Source organism: Uloborus diversus, chromosome 7 (genome assembly GCF_026930045.1).
Source record: "Uloborus diversus isolate 005 chromosome 7, Udiv.v.3.1, whole genome shotgun sequence".
Classification (NCBI taxonomy): Eukaryota; Metazoa; Arthropoda; class Arachnida; order Araneae; family Uloboridae; genus Uloborus; species Uloborus diversus.
The window spans coordinates 144945469-144967640 of record NC_072737.1 but is presented as its reverse complement, the minus strand read 5'-3'; the positions used below and the strand labels follow the sequence as shown (position 1 = coordinate 144967640).

Below are 22172 nucleotides of genomic sequence, written 5' to 3'. Positions count from 1 at the left end.
CGACAAAACCAGATCAGAAAACATAGCCCCGTAGATGGTTTTCAAAGGTATAGCAATTTAATTTTCATTAGGTTTTGAAAGGGCGTTTTTTTACCTCAAAGGGATTACCCTGCAATGCAATGGGGAAAAAAATGTTCCAGATACACATCAAAGCCGTGCGCGACCCCCTTCTCATTCTCCCTCTCTCTGATGAACAAGTGAATGTGAATTCGAACTCTCTTCCCTTCATACCAATCTCTCATACACACCTTACACACAGCTTGAGCTTTCCAAATGCACCCATCTTTCCCATGTATCTCCCCTTCATATCATGGATGGTGACATCACTTCCTGCTATGACGTCATTTTCGCACGCCAGCTGGAGCTATTGTTCCTTTGCACAGAGACCCCTGGTTTTTCGCAGCAGGAAAACACTATTATACCCCACTTTTACGTAGCGAAAAAAATTGAGAGAGCACACATGTGGAGTACAGGTTATACACCAGCGAAATTTAGGCTAAATGAATGACTTTCAATTCTTTGTAGTTTTCTCTCTCTCTCTCTCTCTTTTTTCTTTTCCAAAAAAAAAAAATATTTTGATGGCTGAAAGATGTAGAAAGTTTGTGCGGACCGGAAGGAGAGGATGAATCGAAGCAATGTCACCTTCCTGGAGTGGAACAGCTGATAAAGAGGGAAGTTTTCCACGAATATGTGTCGCATGTGATTCTTTTTTCCAAACAGTTTTTCTGAAGAGAATACCAATAAAAATTTTGCAGCAATTGAGGTGAAGGTTAATATGACTGATAAAACAGTTTAGGTATTTCATATCACTGTTTCCTTCAATGGCAGTATTGCTATCGTGTCAATGCAATTGTGCATTGTGTTTAATGCATTATGCCATCAATATTTTTCTTTCATTTTCTGACGGTGAGTGGATTTAAGAACGTCCTTAGTTTTACTTTGTATCCCTCAAAAGTAATCCGTTAAATTTTCAAGTTCTTGAGCTACTTCCAAGACATCTTTATGAGCAGGTGACAATTTACCAAGTAATACTGTACTTCAACAAAGCATTCAGAAATTTTTTATAATAACTAAATACAAAATGAAACTTGCTAGAGTTAAGTGAAAATTAAATCGAGGCTACAGATTCATACCGACTCGCCCTCCTTTCCCCGCCCACCTCAGATCTCCCGGGTTAACATTTATACAATTTACCCGGGATATTGGATCAGAGGTTGGGGTACAACAAAACCATCTTCAAGTGTTTCAGTTGCCATGCTAATAAAAATTGATAAATAATCCATATAAGCCCCAATGAGACCTTAATTAGACAAGTCCTGAGATTATAAATGATAAATGCACAAAATAGGAATGTTTCAGACGTTGTCCAGGAAAAATAGTGCGTTTTAAAAAGTATTTCAAAATTCCTTCTTAAAAAGCTAATTGTATATACGAAGAAAAAGCTGATTCCTTAAAAACAGTTCTGACTAAAAAGGCTGAAAACTCTTATCAAAGCTGAATTCTCGAGGCCGAAAAACTCCATTGCGTGCGCTCGACAATTACTTCACACGATTCCAGTTTTTAATGGGAAACGTGCCCTGCGCAGGGGCCAGTCAACACCAACCAAAGAAAGCAAAAGTCTTTCCGCTTACAAGTGGCTATTCCGTCCTGGAGCTAACAGGCTTTTTCAATTAGAACAGGCACGGCGATAAATTAATATTTCCTGCTCGGTGGCAGAATGCCATGCTTAGGCTGGATTATCTGATGGCAGATGATTTGTGACACAACAACTCTCACCTCACCGCGATTTGTCTTACGTGACAGGAATTAGCGACTTCTATTATCGCCTGCTACACGGACATTTTCCTCCCAAACTCGACTGGATTTGTATGAAGAATTCCATTCTCGCCAAAATGGAATTCGAATTTCCAGTTTGTATAAAGTATTCATAAAATGTGATTATATTCTGCCGATCGGAAATTGAAGCATTTACCCGTAAAATGACTACAAACTTACAGGTACAAAAAACATTTAATTTTGTGAACAAACAAATGCGACATCCACATAACAAACATTTCACATATAACACAACCCCGATTTTGCGCTTTTCCATCCCCCCCATCATATTCCAGTTTTTCCGTACACTAATAGTGTTAATTTAACCTGGATGGAAAGTTTTTTTTTTTTTTTAATGAGTTTCTCATATTTTAAGTTTTTTCTGGGGGGGGGGAAGAAAAAAATATTTCTCAAATGAACAATGTTTTTTTTTGTACCTTTTTTTAAGATTGACAAAAAAAAAAAAAAAAAAAAGACTACTACAGAATAATTTCAACCTAAACGTCCGGAATCGCAACTTAATGTCAAAATGAGCTAAAATGGTATGTAAAAAACGTTTTTTCGTAAAATACAGATATTATACCTTTTAATCTGCACAACTTCTAGTTTTTTTCTGTTTGATTTTTGCCATTTATGTATTTCCAGTAGTTCACGTTTTTTACCCATTCCTTGAGAAACGTGAAATCGGGGTTTTAATGCATGTATCTACTTTAAAGCCAGACTAACGTAAGTCACATTGTCACTATTTTGCAGAAGAGCGTTAAAACGTGTCTAATTGGAACTATAGCGCTCTTTTAAAACTAGTAAATAATAAAAGGATTTCTTTTTTTTTACTTAGAATTATTGTTATCCTTTAATTCGAATTCTATATACAATGCAGTAATAACCTGAAAATCACGATTTTGGGTTTACGTTAGTCTGGTCCAGGTGTACAGAAGTAAACAAAACTAGTGTTGCCACTCAAATACAGTTTCACAACAAATAACAATTTGACATTATACTTGTTATCTCCGAAAAGAAGATGATTCGCAACTCCAGAACTCGAATACGCTACCTTGCGGTGATTAACAATACTAAAGAAAAAGGTAAAACATTCCATTCCACGTGTTTTCTTTGGGGTAAATTACAGGCTTCAGACAGTTTCTGATGTAATGTTATTTCAGAATAAAAAAGAAAACTTCTCCACAAACACGATGAAAAATTACTGCCATTCACTAAGCGTCAAAGCAAGTTATAAGTTACGGCATGTGTTTGTTTTACCTTTTTCATCACGGTGGCTGCAGCGCCCCCTATAGTTTAATGGAGTTGCGAATTGAAAATTTAAACCAATGCTCAAGAATAAAAATTGCGAATTCGCATTGCGTCTGGGTAAAGTTCACCAGTGCTATTGATATGAAATTTCATCATCATCACTTGAGTCGGAATAAAGAAAAAGAATAAACGTTTTGAATAATATCATTTTTGAATAGTCTTCTGCACTTGTAAAAAATAAAAGTTTTAAAGAGCGTTCTAAGCAAGAACAGTTACAGTTTTGCTTATTTTGTTTAAGCATAAAAAGAGGCCCATCACTTAGTGGGGTCAGAGAGAATCTATTGCGGTCCCTGACTTTGAGAAATTAATGCATTTACATGGGCGTGATTTTTGCTGCTTTCTGGTATAATTTACATTGAGTTCACCCTTTACTCCCCGTCTGGAAAAATTCGAAATGATGACCCTGCGTAAAAAATCTTTAAACTTTAAACTATTCGAGGTTTAAAGATTTACAGATTTAAAAGGCTTATGTTGTGACCGGAAATGAACGAAGAAATGTAATGAAAGTTTCAAACAACACTACATGAGGGAAATTTAAATTTCCAAAGCATGGTTTGCGACATAGGGAGAATGAAAGTTACGTAGTTATAAATAACGCAACATTAGGTTCTGGGTGTACATTAGATTGAAAAATACAAAAATTTATAAAAAGGGATAACAAATGTTTAAAATGGTATCTTAATTGCTAGAAACTAATGCTATTCTAATTGTTAGTGGTTAGTTTAGTTCCCGATAAAATTAAATATATAGATAATATCACGAAAATTTCCTGATCGTTAATAGTCTCTTGTCCTAGATGAGAGCGTAGATGCGAAGTGTTGTCCATGAAAAATAAGGGAGAACCTGTACAACATCACGAAATTTTCCTGAGTTTTTTTATCCTGGTGTTTCCCTCAGAAGATAGATATAGGCATCGCAGCTACAAGGAACTGCCTGTAAAAACAAGAGAAAACCTATATAACTTTTTTTTTTTTTTTAATTTCTCTTATTTTTTCCTCTTGGTGTTTCAATGGACAGATGAACTCCTAGCTGCGAAGAGTTGTATGCGATTAATAAGGGAAGATTTCTGTACCACCACGACCATTTTCTTCAATGATAATCTCGTAATTCAACTTCCTGTAAAAAAATAAGGGACACCCTGATAAATGTAACTTTAAAAAAAAAAATTTAAAAACCGCGGTATTTCATCAGACACATAGGCTTTCGGCACTGAGGAGTTACCTATGCAAAAAAAGAGAGAACATGTAATATTATCAAAAACATTTCCAGCTCTATTTATCCAAATGATTCATACGCATCCCACGGTTCTGTCTGAGGTATTTGTAACCTGTAAAAGAATACGTGAAAACTTGAACAACATCATGAAAACTGTTTATTTTTATTTATTTTTTTCATCTTGAGAGCCCAGCAGACAGATCATCCCAGCTGTGAGCAGTTGCCTACAAAGAAATACACACATGAAATTGACCCTTCACACTTGCTTGAAAATTTTCTTCTAATCTTCTGGTGTTTCTGCTGATAAAAGAAAGGCAACTGCCTGTAATAATATTATTGGAAATATGCATAATGTCCCGGAAATTTTCTGCGTTTTGAATCTCAAATGATGAACAGGCATCCCTGCCGCAAAATATTATGTAATACAACAAACAATGCAAAAAAAGCACCTTCTCTTATAATACTGGTAGTCCCATACGAGCAGCCATAATAACCATACCAGAAGCTATGAGTTTTCTAAGATTGAAAATATTAATAAAACGATAATGAACTTGTTTTCGTTCCTAAAAAATTCAAAATTCAAGTCATTTTTATGGCAAAGTTGAGATGAAAATCGTTTGCAACTTTTTACCTCCCCCCCCCCAACTTGCATTATTTTAATTTTAACGTTTGGGGTTTCCTTCACGTTATTTCGACACCATCCCCCCCCCCCATTTAGCGTAAACCTTTCAGTGAAGATCATTTTCATGTTTTTGGCTTCCTTTTTTTTAGCCCTTTTCTTTCGCTTTTTATAAAACTTAACTTTTAGGCATTTTCTGCGATTTTACATTTCTTTCAGAATTCCCCCCCCCCTTTTCTGTAATTCTATTAATTTAAGAAAACTAAAGGCAAAATAAAAAAAGCTCCTGTAAGTGATGTTTACGGAAAAAAATAGTATAATATGCGAAAGAATTTATTGTCCTCCAAAAAAGAAAAAAAAAAGTGAGCAATCTTGTTCGCCCAAAGAAGAAAGTGAAATGTATTGTATTATTGCATATAACATCCATCATTGAGCTTTTACAAAGCAGCCATTAATCCTTTTCATTAGAAACAGGAGGCAACATTCCGAATAAAGTATTAAACATGAAATTTCGGGGAATTCAGATACTTGAATGACTCCAAAAACTTTCGAATGGGTAATGGCATCACAGTACTCGATCGAGAAGAAGATTTATTCTTATTCACTATTTAATTGACCGATCAGTTAAAGAAGAAAAAAAAAACAAGGAAAATGTAAAATTAAACCTAGCCTTATTGTATATAAGTTTATGTAATACGCACATATAAAATAAGAAAACAAGAGGAGGAAAGGGGGCAATGGGGTGCGGGAAGAAGAAAAGAAAGAGAAAAATAACAGAGGGTGAGATGTGACTTTAATATAATAAATTTAGCAGTTTTGCTAGACTAGTTACCTTATGGTCTATGGAAACGGCAGTGTTATTTTCAGTAAAAATTATAGAACTATTTTCAGCTTATAACATGTTGTGAGAGTGAAGAGCAGAAAATGGGAAAATGCAATGTTTGAATGCTAAAATGAAGTAATTACTACTCTAGGTTGGTCATTTTGACGGCCAAAATGATAATTTTGCCCCGTGAGGGACAAACACCGGAAGAAATCTGGTGAAAACCGGCAAAAATAGCAAAACTGAAAAATTAGCTGAATTTTAAAAAAGTTCAAAAGAACTTGAAACTTCTGTTCATAATCCATTTGAAATCTAAATCAAAGCGGCAATTGGAACTTAATTATGCTTTTATTAGTATTTATTTGATAATTAAAACAGTTTAAAATAATGCTCGAACAAAACGAGAAAAGGGTAGAAATAGATAACATCAGAAAACATAAAATTTATTCTGATGAAGAGAATTCAATTGATTATGAATTAGCTTTGAACTGTTTTACGTGTATTCAAAGTTATAGTTTAATATGAGTTTTACCAGATTTTTCATACAACTATCAAAAATTAATCACAGTTTTCTTTTCAAATTGCCCATATTCTGATAGCATGGATAAATTTATATTACTTCTATGTTAAAAATCAACTTAAAGAAACAAATTTGTTTTTAATAGCTCTGACTGTTGTTTAATAGCTTAATTTTTTCCCGGGCGTTTTTTTCTTTTCTTTTCTTTTTTTTTTTTTTTTTTTTTTTTCATCTTTGGAAAAAAAAAGTGGAAAAAATGTGAGAAATCACAAGAAAACTGTATTTTGTCAATCAAACTGAAAAGTTTTAAACAAAGAAACAACCCTTGCAATTTTGTTCATAAAAATATTTCTAATTTCAGAAAAGTTCGACTTAATTTTTCTAATACACAAAAGAAAAAATAACCTACAAAAACTCTTTAGATATTTTGCGCACTTTATTTTATAATTCAATGCGCCATACACCGTTTATAAAAGAATTTTTGTAAAACAAGAAATAGCTAATAGCCATAACAGCGACAAGAATAAAAATTATTACGGAAAAATGCCGCTAGAGAAGGAAACAGCATAGTTTCCATTCTCGACTGAGAGTAGTCAGTCAAGAGGCCAGTGGATTGGTGGGTCGGTTTCCTAGGCAACCATCCAACCAATCAACGGAAAGAATGCTACCCGTGCTAGTCAAGATTAGATGAAAAAAAGAAATGGGGAAAGCAAAGCATAAAAGCACGCTGGTAGGTAGAAAGGGAAATGGCCGATGATACTAAAAAAGAAGGGGGAAAAAAAAGCTTAAACCGGTTTTACGTTAAAATGAAGAGTGAAAAATAACCATAATAATAAAAGAAAGGGAAAAAGTTGTTGCTCGCAGTTCGGGTTTAGGGTGTAGCGTTGTAGGTCATTGTCATGGCCTCGGAAGATTTGTCTTTTATTTTTCTACTAGTTTGTTAGGTCAAACGTCACACCTAGTTGGCGATTTTTTTTTTTTTTTTTGGCGAAATTTTAATTTTTATCTAGATGGTTTTTTTCCTTCTCCTAGATACTACAGAAAGTTAAAAGACAAAATAAAAAACATCGGAAGAAAATTAAGATAACTGTTTTTAGAATGCGTATGTTAATTTTGTTACACGGCATACTCAACTCCGGTAAAAATATGCACCAGGGGATTGCGCCAAAGTACATCATTTGTGACGTCACAAAGACCACATCTTGTTTGAAAAATCGGTCATTTAAAAAAATTAATTAAAAAAATAACTGTTGGGAAAATGAAAGTATTTACTGGGTCCATGCTTTTTTTTTTTTTTTTTGCTCATTTTATCAATTTTAGTGACAAAAGTAGTATTTTTGACTGATGGAAACAACCCCATTCTACTTGTTTCTTGTCTGTTGTACTTTCCGGTTTTTAAAAATTATTTCTTAGCTTACTTTCTCCGTAGTATTGCCCGCGTGTTACTGAAGCGTTTATTATTTTAAAAAAAAAAAAAAAAAAAAATTACTACGTTTAATTTTCTCAAAGAAAAGCAAGATCCTTAGTGCTTAAACGTAACACCAGAACATACGTCCATTCAGTGGTGGATCCAGCCGATTGTTGTGGGAGGGGCCATCCGAAATTTTTGAACAAACTCCCCAGGCCCGAATTTAGCTCCATGCCGCCCCTAATCAAATTTGAAATCTGCCGCCTCCTCCCCCCCCCCCAAAAGGAGCAAAATATCCTTGACTCAAAAAAACGTAAAAAATTGTTCCCCAGATTCAAACTGTCAAATTTATGAAGAAATGATGGCGTTTCATTCTGAGGCGCCCCGATGAAATGATCACAGTGATCTCCCAAAAAAATTTTTATTCTTCAAATTTTGCTGACGATTCGGCAAATACCATATTTGAAAAACATTTGACTTTCATAAGATGTGTGAAAGTAATCATTATTAAATTGCAAGAAAAAATAGTCTCTGCGGAAAATGAAAGAATGCTAATATTTTACTTTCAAGAATAACAATTTAATTTAAAACATGTGTATTATAATAGCAAATTTGCCGCCCCTGAAAAGTTTGCCGCCCTAGGCAGCTGCCTACTCTACCTATTGGGAAACTGGGCCCTGATAACTCCCCAGAAATTTTATTAAAATGAAGTTTTAAGAACTCAATTTTCGGGGTATCGCGACATTAGGTGAAAGAGTGGATTTAGGAATTTCCTTCGAAACTGTTTCAAAATTTAAATTTCCGAGTAATTTTTGAAAATTAGGAAACTAAAAACGCATTTTGTCTATTTTTGATCATGTACAGAGATAGGTCGGGTTTCGGGCGCTGGCCCCAAAATACTTTTTGAAAATAAAGCTTAGAAACCAAAATATTCATGATACATTGAGAAGTTAGAAGAGGAAGGGTACTCTTCTAACTCTTCAGCTGTCCAGCCTAAAAATGCACCTTTAGGTAATGTTTGCTTACATTTAAGTAAGTGTGAAGGTGCTTAGAATCCTTCCTTCCTAGAAATATTTTGCCTTTGAGGCTCTAAAAATCCGATTTTTAACTATATTTATACATATTTCAGAAAGGGATAGAAGATTCGTGAGCTCCTCCAAAAAAACTCCTTTTAAAGCTATCATCACGATATAAACTAAGGAGGGAGGGGGTCCTATCAAAACTCGTTTGTAGTTGAAGTCCTCAAAAAAATCATTTAAGTTGCTTTTAAGCAAGTTAAGTGATAAGGACTGGATAAGCTAGTTTCCGTTGACATTTTTTCCAAATAAAAGACTTAAAATGCAATTTTTTGCTACATATCAAGGCATTTGTGAAAGGGCATGGGAAAAGGGGGTTCGAAAAGTTTCGAAATTAAAGCCATAAAAACGAAAAGTTAGGCTCTCTTTGGTCTTGTGAACAATAGGTATACTATGAGAACCGCAGCATTTAGAGATCGTCCAAGTGTCTGTAGTTGGAATCAAGAAATGATGTAAAAGATGAAGAAAAATTTTGGAAATAAATGTTCTGTTTTGAGGATAGGGATATAATTTATCTCCAAATTAAGGTCTATACTTCTTTTTCAGTAAATTACATACAATTTTGTTATCTTCTCATAATATGTTTTTTCTTTTTTTTCCTTAAAAAAATTCCTACAATCACAAGGCTTTGGGAGGGGCCATGGCCCCCTACTAGATCCGTCCCTGCGTCCATTATTCTTTGACCTCCAAGACAGAACACGTAAGCGTGCAAGATAGAAGTAGATAAACATTCTTCATTCAATAATCTATCGATTTTGCAGTCATAACGGCTATAAATGTCAACAGGTGTCCAAATGTTCGAAAGTATAAATTTCATATCACGAGAAAAGCGAAGATCATGATTCCGCAGCAAGTAGGTGATATTGACGAACTACTGAAATGTAGTTGTGTGTGTGTATGTATGACTTTATTCTTGATAACTTGAGCCATCTTTTTGGGATCGTTTTACATTCCTGACGACAAAAATAATACAAATCCCCCCTCCCCAGAAAGAAAAATGAAAAGCTATTATATTATTATTTTTCAGAAATTGTAAGTCTGAAAAAAGATTTTTCAGTCTTTTTTTCCCCTCCCATATCATTTACCCTTTCGTCAGCACGCTTTTGAGATATTTTATTTCTAATTGGAGCAAAACTGAAGGGATGTGATACCGTCTCAAAACAAGTTAAAGTGATCTGTAATCATATCAAACTTTTTTGAATCAAATTTATTTGATTTGTTTTATTTTGTAATTCATTTATTTATTTTTGCAGTTTTCTTTTATTTTTCTATCAGTTTATCTAATGATTTTTGTATTTTATTTTAATCTGGATTAAAAAAAAACTTCTCCGCCAAAGCTACAATTTCAAACAAATTTTCAAGTCCAAATTAAATTTTTACGTGTATTGAAAGCAAGCGATCTGCCAAGGACAAATGAGTTTTGAGTTAGTGTTTAAAAAGAAACATGTTTCTAATGTCATTTATTTGGATTTTTATCATTAACTAAAGCGTGTTTTCCTCTTTTTTAGATTGGATTGTGACCACAGACTCCAACTTGAAATATTACATCACTAGAGAAGTGCGATTTGGTTGTCTTTGATATGTGATTTGCTTTTACTTGACTTTTGGTCTCCCGAGTCCAAAAATGATGTCACATATCACGTTACGTTTTCAAGTTTCATAGTAGTGACCAATTCACAAAGTACAAGACAGAAAACCAAAAATAAAATTTTAAGGTATGCGAAAAGAGTTAAATTTTGCACCAAAACGCAGGAGTTTGGATGCCCTTCAAAGAGTTTCCTAAATGAAGGAGTATTGGAGAAGTTACGAAGGGAGCGTACGAAGTCTGCAAAAAGATGTTTTTATCCAAGTTTTCCACCCCTGGCCCGTTTTGAGTCAAGAATCCATAATTGTTGTGGTTTTTAAAATTAAATATAAAAAAGAAATCTGATGCTTTTAAGAGTCATCATATTGAAGTAGAGAGTACTGTTGAAGACAACAGATCGCTGCTTTGGCTTTGTCACTATGAAATCATACACTTAATTTGGAAGTTTGACAAAATAGTGCACGAGCAGAATCTCAAAGATTATATTGTTTACTCTCCTATGTTTAATGGACACACTATAAATAAATTATTATAAGTATTAATTACTATACATCATATATTTCTAACGGTAACTATGACCACAATTATAACAATTGATCATATTTGTGTCAGTGAACGTATTTATACATGTCGTACACGACTGGTAATGCTGCTCAACACGTTCACTGCCATAAACATCAAAGCTGGGTGGATCTCAAAAAAATTTCATTATGTGTTGCAAGAATCACCTGTTGTTGATTCCACGGTTGAGACCATAATTGAGCTTATTATTCTTCTTCGTGCTTATTGCAGTTTTGTTTGATGAGGACTACAATCTAAATGTTTTGCCTTACTTACATACGATACATTTATTCCATATAGTATGTACATAACACACCATAAACAACACACAAAAGAAATTACATCATTAAGAAGGGAAAGTACATCCGGAGCGAGGGTGGGAGTCGAACCCACCGCCTCAATTGTGGAAGGCAATCGCTTAGCCACTGAGGCCCCACATCATTCAGCTGAAAAAGACTTGTTCTCAGGGTTTTTGTGTACTTACGAAACTGCGGTTTCTTCCTGTGTTTATGCTTCTTCCTCCGGAGCAGCTTTGCATTGGCGTTATCGCCGGCTTTGCTCCTGGACTGAGGGAAGTGGGAGTTGACGTGCCTCTGCAGCACGACCTCGGAACTGAATCTCTGGTTGCACCCCTCGACGATGCACCGGAAGGGTTTGCTGCCGCCGTGCAGCAGCACGTGCCTCTCCAGCCAGCTGCGCGAGCACGAAGGCCGCTCGTACACCTGCGACAGAAGAACAGTCTCAGTTTCACGCTGTGGTCAACAAGAAAATACTAAGCAGCTCGATGCAGCATCCCGAAATTGCCCTTATCTGGGATCATCAGTCTGGTACAGCTGCACCCGAGCTGGACTGCGGTCTTAAGCGTGATTCAGACATCGTCCGCACGTCACTTTCGCCACGTTAAGCGGACAGACACACGTTTTTCGAAAGGGGAGAAGCATTCATATACAGCGGACGCACGTAAAGCACATGACAATACTCACCCAATAGAGAGAATCTTGTGGAGACCAATGAAATGCGACTCACAACTGGACGGACATCAAATATCTAGATTCTCGTCACGTTGACGGGTTCCGTACAATACGGCTTGCTGTCATGGCGACGCCGAGCGAAAACTGATTTTAGCGAGAAAAAAATTCATCGCTGACGTGACGTACGGACGATATGTGAATGTTGCTTTAGGATGCCACAGGGAGTTGATAGGTATTTGCTTGCAATTCTGCCTGGAGGCTTATTCCGGCACCCGCACGGAATCCTTTCGCTTCGGATTGACATCAAAATTCCTCCCTCAGACCGTCTCCGCACAGAAATTCCGCAAGCGGAGGCGCTTTGAAGGAGGAGGTATGACGTTAATCTGAAGCGGAATGCAACCTATTTTTTCCTGGAATGTGGGCCCTAAGCTGAGGTAGGTTAAGGGGTGATTACTTGTAGTTTTAACATACACTATATAAAATTAACAGTCCACGATTGAATTATGGTTAACGTATTTGCTTGCGTGAAAAGAATTTCTTTGGACAAGGTTTAGAAGCTGAATACCTTTAAAAAACCACACATAATTCACTGATTTTTAAAACGTTATTGCTTAGATTTGAAAAGCAAAATTTGTTGCTGAAACTCAAGAAAATGTATTTTACTGTTCAAAATTTGTATTATTCACAAAGCTCAGCGAATTCAGAATCCGCTTTTTCTTCTCCATTATTATTGCGTAGCATGGTGAGATTTCATGCTCATCAGCGTGGTTTCATCAGAAATAGAAAAAAAAATCGTAAAATAAGCTGCGATCGAAAATAATTTGTAAGGTTATAAGTACAAGTTAAGTGCAAAACACAAGGAAAAGATAAGAATGTATGAATGAAGAAAGCTAAAAATCGGATCATTTGTAAAGAAAACAAAAGAAAATTAAATCTTAAAATTTAAAATCATCTCAAATTTGGCAAAAGGATTATACACTCGAACTTCAATCATAATTCGAAGAGATAACATCTCCAGTTTCAAAACATTAAAATATCATCATTTTTATGTTAAAAAAAAAATCTTGCTGAACTTGTTCGGAAGAAAATATCCGATTACAGTACATTAAAAATAAAATACCTATTGACACAGTTCTGGTTTTTTATCAGAACTGTGGCTAATCATTTTATTAATTCTAAAAAGTTTTCTCTGGTATCCAGCTTGATGTAGGAACTTTTTTTTTTTTTTTTTGCTCTTCATTTATTTTTGTGATTTGTTTAAAGGGGTATAGTTTTTCGTGTTTAGTCGTTCGTGCTTGATTTCAACAGGGGCTTCTTGTATAATTAAAAATTAAATTCTTGAACCAAAAAAAAAAGCACTCGATCGACTCATTTTTATCTTTTTGAATAGCCAACTTTTTTGTGAAAATTCTTAAATTTTAATTTAGTTTAAATATTTTTTTTTCTCTATTTAGTTTAGTGAAATTTTTACAAAAAAAAAATAAAATCAACGTTGCTGCTTTCGTTTATTTTTTTTTTTTCAGTTTTACTTTTATCTATTTATTTCTTTATTTATTTTATTATTCTTTTTTTGTTATTATTATTACTTTTTTTATTTTTTTTTTTCATTTTTACATTGTTTTTGTTTTGGTCATCAGTAGAGGTAAGAAAGTTTAAAGAAAAAAAAGAAAGAAAAAAGAAAATTTAAATGGCAACAACAAAATTCTCAAAACCGGCAAAATTCTCTAATCGTATTATTTATAGAAGTTGCGTCTTAGAGAAGTAATTGAAAAAAAAAAAAAAAGATTGTGTTTCATTGAAGTTCAAAGTGTCCGAAAAGTCCTTGACACATTTAAAAAATTCATAGAAAACCAAATGTCGTATGAATTTGCGGTTTGCATCATAATACTTCACAGGTTCAAGAGTTTTTATAACATCGGGGGAAAAAAAACGAAAAGGGGTAAAAAAAAAAGAAGAAGAAGAAGAAAGGCATTTCGCAGCCAGGGTGTCAGTATATTATGCTTGTAATTCTTCGTTTGTAATTTTCATTCGTTACTTTTAAATCGTTTTTGTTGATATGGGAAAACGCAAAAAATCATTTTTTTTTCTATATTATAAAAGCTCTTGAACCTGTGAAGTATTATGGTGCAAACCGCAAATTCATACGACAATTTGTTGATTTTCTATGAATTTTTTTAATGTGTCAAGGAGTTTTCGGACATCCCGTATAATATTTATATATTTCATGTGTAATACTGTATCCGGCAAATCACACAGGGAAAAATTACATCAAACGCAAATATTGCAATTCCAATACAAAAATATTACAACAGCTCTCAGATGGGAAGAAGTTCATTACAAATGCAAGCAATTTCCACTGCAAATTTGCGTCTTACTGTGTTATTGCAGGAAATCTGCGTTACGTTTCTGATCGAAAATGAAGTAAAAAAAAAATTCTGATAAGACATTAAGCGACTGGTAACCATAATATGAAAAGTTAAACCGGCAAATCAAGCAGCGAAAAATTATATCAAACACAATTGCAATTCCAATACCAAAATGTCCCAACAGCTGTCAGAAAAGAAGAGGTTCATAACAAATGTAATCAATTTTCACTGCAAATCTGTGTCTTACCGTGTAGTTCCAGAATATCTACGAAACTTTTCCGATCGAAAATGAAGTTATGAAAGACTTCTAGTAAGATATTACAAGACTTGTATCCACAATGAAAAATTTGATCGGCAAATCAGGCAGTAAAAAATTAAATCAAATGCAAATCTTACAATTCAATACCAAAATGTTGGTGATCCCGCTCTTGAATACTCCCGCTTGATCTCCAGGAAAATCCCTCAAATAAAGCTGAACAAACAGCCAAGACAAGAGACGCGGGCAAAGTCCTTGAACCGACAGCAGCCAACAATTCACCCCGACGACGATAGACAATGGCACCGCGTATAATCACAGCGCTTTAATGAATTTTACAGCATCTGGGATTGTAAGTCGAGGAACACGTAAACCCTCTCCGAATTCCGTCCTATTATTTATTTGTCCCGGCATCTGCAGTTTTCCAGATCCTTTTGTGCCTCTGTTCATGTGTGCACTACGGCAGACGGGGAAATGCGATTGATTTATTAAGGGGAAGTTCAACGCCATTTACCAGACGAGCACTGCCCTTATCTGTGAGACCTTTTATCAAATGGCGAGGAGCAGTCCTTGCGAAGAATTTGATAAAACGAAAACAAGATCGAGGTATTTTTCTTAAGGTTACTGCGGTGGGTGGCCGAATTATTAGCAGCAGATAGACGATAAGAAAGAAAAGAAAAGTTTAAAAAATACAGAAAGCTCAATTTCTTGTTAAATCTGAAACGAAATTAGGTTAATTTAATAGAGAAGTTGCTTTTAGAGTTGTATTGATACTTCGAAAAAATATAAAAACACTAGCTGATTTATGCGAAACATTCGCACTCGACAGCAGTAATACTGAAAATCCGATTATTTAAATGTAATTTTTTGAAACAACGGCGTGCAATGGATCCAGAAAATGTTCAAGGAGGAGACGATTGTTTTTTACTCTTTACTCCTTTGAACTCAAATATCATCAAAGATCGTCTAAAATTGTGGTTTTGGAACTTCTTCGAAAAAACTCATGCAAAAAGTTCAGTCCCTATCCTTAGAGTAATAAGAAATGGGCTACGAATCTGTCTTCAACTCAGGAAAAATTCCCAGGAAAAGCTAGCTCCCTTTCTCCTTATACCATCGAAGATTATGTAAAACTGCCGTTTTTGGAACTTCATTAGAAAGTTCCTGAATCTCGTTCAAGGAGGGGGCGTCCTCCCTTGTATCCGTCCTTGCAATGGCAGAAGCTTAACTGTGTGCATAATATATCCAAAAGAGTATACTTAGCGAAAAGAAAGGAAAATTAACTTGATTTTCCTATCTATATCCTATCTCACTTTATGTGACTTTCCGTGTCTAAGTTTTAACATGCTCTCGCAGCGAGATATGCTGTATTCTCTTGACAATTAGTGCTTAAGGTGACTAAAAATAGCAGGAATTTGCGCAATGGGGACATCGAAAACTTGCATTAAACCTCCCGTTTATATCCAAAAACGACTTAAATCCTTCTTCTGGAAATGACCCCCTCTAAATTCAAAAGCTGGCTCAGCTATTGAGCTCATAATAGACTTCCGTAACGAAGCAGAATGGATTTCATTTCTTTATTTTCTTGAAAAACAAAGAAATTCATACTTTTTAATGAGCAAAAATGACCATAACAATGATTTTTTTGTTTGGGGGGGGGGGGAGGAATCTAGGAACTTTGAGGATGTTTAAAAAAAATTTAATTACCATTCGATTTGTGTAAATAAAATGCAGGAATTGCACAAATAAATAAATAGCATCATACATGAAGAAAATGTATAAACCAATTGAAAGTGAAATAAAGTATGAGAGATACATAAGAATGAGAATGATGGGATTACGGGGGACGGAGGGTTGATGATACCCCCGGTTAGTTTAACTCCTTTAGCGGTGTGTTTCGGTGTTTTGCGAGCTTCTTACCACCTAAGGCAGCGTAATTTAGAGCGAAACTGTTAATTGAAGTTATAACACTCCTTCAAATGAAAAAGCTCAAAAAAGTTAAGCATCGTATGAAAATACACGCTTTACTTTATCCGCTTTCGCTGGAACCAGATATAATTAGCAAGAAGTCAACTTCTTAATCCAATTCGTTCGACCAGACAATATTGGCATCAGGCAGTCAACTGCTACATTGCTCCGGAATGGATAAAACATGGCTGAAAGTTGACGTTTTAATAATTATCTCCGCTAATTAAATTCTCAAAAAGATAGATTATCCATAATCCACGGAAAATTTAGAGTCTTTTGGTTCTTTGTTCAGTCTTCAATTCTCTGTCCTTTTCTAGGGGTTCAAGTAACATACCGGGTGATCCGAAAGTCAGGACCAACTTTAAAAATGAATAATTCGTAAACGAATAAATATAAAGCACTAAACGGATGGAAAAGAAGCCAGGTTTTGTCTGGCAACGAACCAAAAATAGTTCAGTTGGTGACCAATAGATGGCGCTGTCGGATTTCTGATCTAGAACCATGCAAAGCAACAAAAGATATGAAAAGAAGCAATGGCAGCAGGTAATGGTAGTCTAAGCTAATATGCAATAGAAATGATGTTCTCAGTTGAGAAAGCCCGTTTAGTTAAACTGTATTATTAAGAATTATGGAAAAATCAAAAGCTATAGCGCCATCTGTTGGTCGAAAACAGAACTATTTTTTCTTCGTCGCCACACAAAATCCGGCTTCTTATCGATTCGTGCAGTGCAAACCGCATCTTTTTATCTTCATTCGTCTTCGAATTATTCATTTTCAAAGTTAATCCTAACTTTTTTATCACCCTGTACACAAACATACACATACAGCCGACTTTTAATACATATGAAAAATGAATTACTAGTTTCAGGATAAGCACTATGAGATACTTACTTTGCATCCTACCCATAGACACATGTAGCTTTTGCTGTCGTCTGGTTGACTCTGTACATGGCACTCACGAATGTGATCTATAAGATCCGTGGCAGTGGTATTAGCATCCGCAGAACGGTTGCAGTTTAGCCATTTGCAAGCGCCGTCATCGCCAGCCCCTGAGCCGGCGCTGCCGACTTGGCTGCAGTCCGCAACACCACTTTGACTGCAGTTTGAGGATGTGCAGTCACTAGTAAGTTCGTGGCAGAGATCCGAAGGAGTAGAGTCCCTCGCACTGTATGAAGAGGATTGAGAGGATTGGTGGCTGCTGCTTTCGTCTGAGTACAAGTTCCGGCCACCACCGTCGTAGTTCGTCCTTATGAGAACCACTTTGGGGTTGAGATGAGCTGAGTTCTGAATAAAAAGTTGGTCTGTGCTGGATAGTTTCTGGGATGACGATGAGACCCATGATGCATTTAACCCGTTGCAGAGATTTTTGATGCAATCGGCTTTGGTGAAAGCACTTTGTAAAGGCAATGGTTGCTGCGAATGAAACAATGTGTCTGAGTTTGTTTTTGTGTCACGACGAGCCTGCTCATCGTAGAAGGTTTTTGATGCAGACTTTTCAATTGAGTTCAGTAAATGAGGAAACTGCGAAGATTTGACCATCGAATGGTTGCTGTTGTGATGGAGCAGTCGGAAATTTTCCGTTTGATTGATATTTACACAATTTGTTGTTGACGACAACAGGAACTGGAAATTGGAACCGTTTGAGACGCTCTTGGGTGACAGTAGTTTAGGACTCTTTGGAACGACGGCAGGCTCGTCGGTAAGTGGAAGGCAGAACCGACTAAAGGCATCATCGAGTCCTGGCTCTTTGTTGTTTTCCTCCGACTCGTAGCTGTTATCAGTTCGCGGGCTGAGGTCCAAGAGTGAATCGGATCGGTCATCTTCGTCCCTCTCGCTGAAGCTCTCGCCTATGCGACCGAACTGTATGGGCGAGACGGAACCTTCCGGGGAGTTCGGGTTGACGAGGGACTTGGCCGGACTTGGACCCAGACCGCTGTCCTCGCTGTCTGCTCGCAGGCACTCATAAGGGCAGTGGTTGGTAGGCACTGGAGGCATGGGCTGTGGAGTGACAGGCCGAGACGGAGAACTCGGCTCGCTGGCGGTATCACTGGCTGCGCTGCTCGACTGACAAGATTCCACTCCACTGGTGGTCACCACGCTGGAAGAACACAGAAAAACCATTAACCATATAATGATATAATACAACCAATGCACTGTTAATATAAAAGTTCATTCCACGAAGAAATTGGTAACACCTAGCCAAGGACGGATCCAGAAATTTTTCAAGAGAGAGGCGATTGATTTTTATTACTTACTTTTTACTATGTATACTGGTTTTAAAATATTGATCACAAAGGTTTTGGACACATAAGTTTGGAACAGTTTCTTAATCCCGAAACATTTCCGGGATATGGTCCCAAACCTAAACCTTCCTTCTCCCAACATCAATGAAACTCGTCTAAATTTGCGTTTTTTTGAACTTCATTTTTGAAAAACTTACTAATGGAAGGTTCATCAAGAGAGGGGCGACTGCCCCTTCCTTGTATCCGTCCCTGCACCTAGCGACACAGACAATGCAATGTTAAAAATAAAATTCAATATTTCACGAAGAAATTGGTTGAATCTAATAAAAATTTAGCTGCAACCAACTACAAGTTTCACCAATGTAATGGCACATTTTCAAACTGGTAACCACCAAAAGCATCAGAACATAAGTGAAATTTATAACCTTCAAGATGGTTACAGCAAAATTTTGCTAGATTTACCTTTTCCTTGATGAGACATTGAACTTCATTTTCAAGAATCTACAAAAAATGTCATATTGCGACACGAAATTCAATTAGTAAAACCTGTGAAATTGACCACAATTGTAAGTTGACCACCTGTCTAAGTTGACCGCTTTTTTCAAGCACGGAATTAGCTCTTATCATATAAATCAACCTTTGTAAGTTGACCACTAAAGTAGTGCACCGCAGGTGGTCAACTTATACAGGTTTCACTGTATATCATTTATTTATGTCAACGTCCAACCTTGCAGAATACCAGTATGCGAAATTTAATGACAAGTCGTTTGATCGTTTCAAACTGACACTGTAGATTATCCTGAATAAAGATTCATTTTCCCAATCGATTTACTTATTCCATTCAAATTCACCACTCGATTTATTTTAAATTTATCGTGAAATATGAAATATAAAACTTTTTTAAATGCAATTAGAAATTTGAGTTAGTTGTACTTACAATTGCCTCTAGTCCTGAGTAGCTCTCTGTATTGCCTCTAGTCCTGAGCTTTAACTTAATTTACTTCCATGCGAATAAATCTCTAGGATTTTAGTTATTTTTGCCCTATTTATAAAATACAGAGCTTTATTCAAATTTTGTTGAAAATCTGAGACTGAGGGTTGATGGTAAACTAAATATAAGGGAAGTGGTATGTGTGAAAATTTGGGAATAGAGATGAGCGTTAGATGAGCACCTCCGCGATTAGTCGTCAGGATATGTTTTCTCCAGATCTTCGAACAAAACTTTTGCATCAGACCGTGTCCCAATCAGATTGAAAGGCACACAATTTATGCTGTAACTTTCCATGCATAATGCAAGCAGATTTCCCATTTCCCGATAACAGTCCCACGTTCCTTCATTGTTATTCTTGACTTCCAATCGAAAGTTCTTTGATAAAGGCAACGTCTTTTGCTATTGCCGATACTGCTAAAAATTAAGATTAGCTGTCGCCACGTGGGGATTAATTAAAAAAAGTGGATGCTGAAGACTAATCCCCACTATGCTATCATCAACCGTTTTAAGATGGCAGAAAAAAATTCATCTCAAATATAAAATACAGTCAAACCTCGTTAAAACGAACTTAAATGAACTGTTAAAATAAATTTGTCTTTGCCCTCGCCCTATTGTTTAACGTTGGAAAAAAAATTATCTCGCACCAAATGCATGTTTCATAATCTATGGTTTCGAATATTTTTGTGAAATATAGAAGAACCAGCCTGCTTTGTAAACTATCAGTAGAGCGCGCCTGTGCTAACTTAACGTACGTATTATCTACTTGTATTGTCATTTACAAACTGAAACACGAAACCATTCTCCCAATCGGCAGACGGGGATCGTAAGTACAGTTCGCTTTAGCAGCAATTCGTTTCAAGCGTGTTCGAATTAACGAGATTCGACTGCATAACGTTTGTACACAAAATTTTTGAGTAGAGTTTAAAATTTTGTTTTGTGGGCTAATACCACCAGAGCTCCACCAAAAAGAAATAAATGCCGTTATTATCTTTTGAGATTCAATATAATTTAATGTCAATAATTCTTAAATAGGCGACGAATCGTGGGGGATCGTTCGCAAATAATCCGTTTTATCACGAATCTTTCTGTGCGATAACAAAAAAGTGTTGCCGATAACAGCAACGGTTGCCGGTTTGCGAACGACCCCTTACGATTCGCCGCCATCCAAGAATTATTGAAATTCGGCTCATTAGATCACTGATAACTATTTGGAATTATAAAGAAATCGAGCTGGAATTTTATCACGAGTTGCAGATCTACTTGCGCTTTGGATTATGAAGGTTATAAATTGCTATCTTTCGCGCATACACAATAAAATTCAATGGCTTTAAATGCTCATATTCCATAAATTTTTAATATTTTAACTTCAAATTTTTATTATTTTTCTTTTATATGCTGTCAAATACTCTGAAAGTTTAGTAACGTTTGACGGAAAACTATGCATGTTATGAGCCGAAAACCTTCAAATAAAATGTGTATTTTTGAAAGAAATGCTTACATCTCCGTGAGGAGGTACAAGAGGTACTTGCACGAAAATATAAAAATAAATTCTACATAGTTCGTTAACTTATTTCTGAAATTTATAGCTTATTCCCAGCTATAGTCGACTCCCGCTACGACGCGATCCGACTTATGCGAAATGGCTATAACGCGAGTTTTTCAGGAGCAAACAATTTTAGAGTTAAAGCAAATATTTCGCTCTCAACACGAAATTATTTGTAAAGGAAACGTGATGCTAAGTTTCGGCTTTGTTATTGACTACTAAACATTGACTTCGTGAGTACTTTCATCCTTTCAGCATCACTGACTGCGCAAGTCCCCACACATCGCACTATAAAGCATAGCTTTATTATTGTACTAGTGGTACCCGCACGGCTTTGCCCGTAATAGAAAATTAAAAGGTCTTTTGGTTCGCCTGTATATTTACATATAATGTATGGTGAATTTTCTCGCCAATTGGCTTGGTTACGGTTTCACGTAATGATAATTTCGCTTTTTTCTCGTTCATCTTATGAGAATTTTGTTTTTAAAGTTGGAATAGAAAAAGAACAAAATCGAATTTTCGAAAAATCGCTTCGAGGTGCACACCCCCATGCTACAAACTAACTTTGTGCCAAATTTCATGAAAATCGGCAGAACGATCTAGGCGCTATGCGCGTCACAGAGATCCTGACAGACAGAGATCCGGACAGACTTTCAGCTTTATTATTAGTAAAGATCACCACTCCACATTTTTCCTTTACTTATTCTAAATATGAAAGGCGATGAAATATTGTGGCACCTAGACACGCTGTTTCATCTAAAGTTTGAAGATGGAAACAAAGAGCGAAAAACTAGTAACAGTGACCATTTCAGAAATAGTATAGATTCTTGATACGCTTGAACAACTAGAAAGTGGGTCGAAGGTAGCACGACAGTTAGGTATGAGTGAATCTTTCATACATATAATT

General features: G+C 35.9%; 1 protein-coding gene across 1 annotated transcript in view; it reads right to left on the bottom strand.

Annotated features, from left to right (window-relative positions):
* The window catches only part of LOC129226537 (uncharacterized), a 251063-nt gene that overhangs the window by 16357 nt on the left and 212534 nt on the right, over positions 1 to 22172 (bottom strand). The window contains exons 2-3 of the mRNA XM_054861147.1: positions 17380 to 18586; positions 11415 to 11652 (exon numbers count right to left, since the gene is read on the bottom strand). Of these exons, the coding sequence (XP_054717122.1) occupies positions 11415 to 11652; positions 17380 to 18586 (1445 nt within the window). The remainder of the gene's footprint in view (positions 1 to 11414; positions 11653 to 17379; positions 18587 to 22172) is intronic.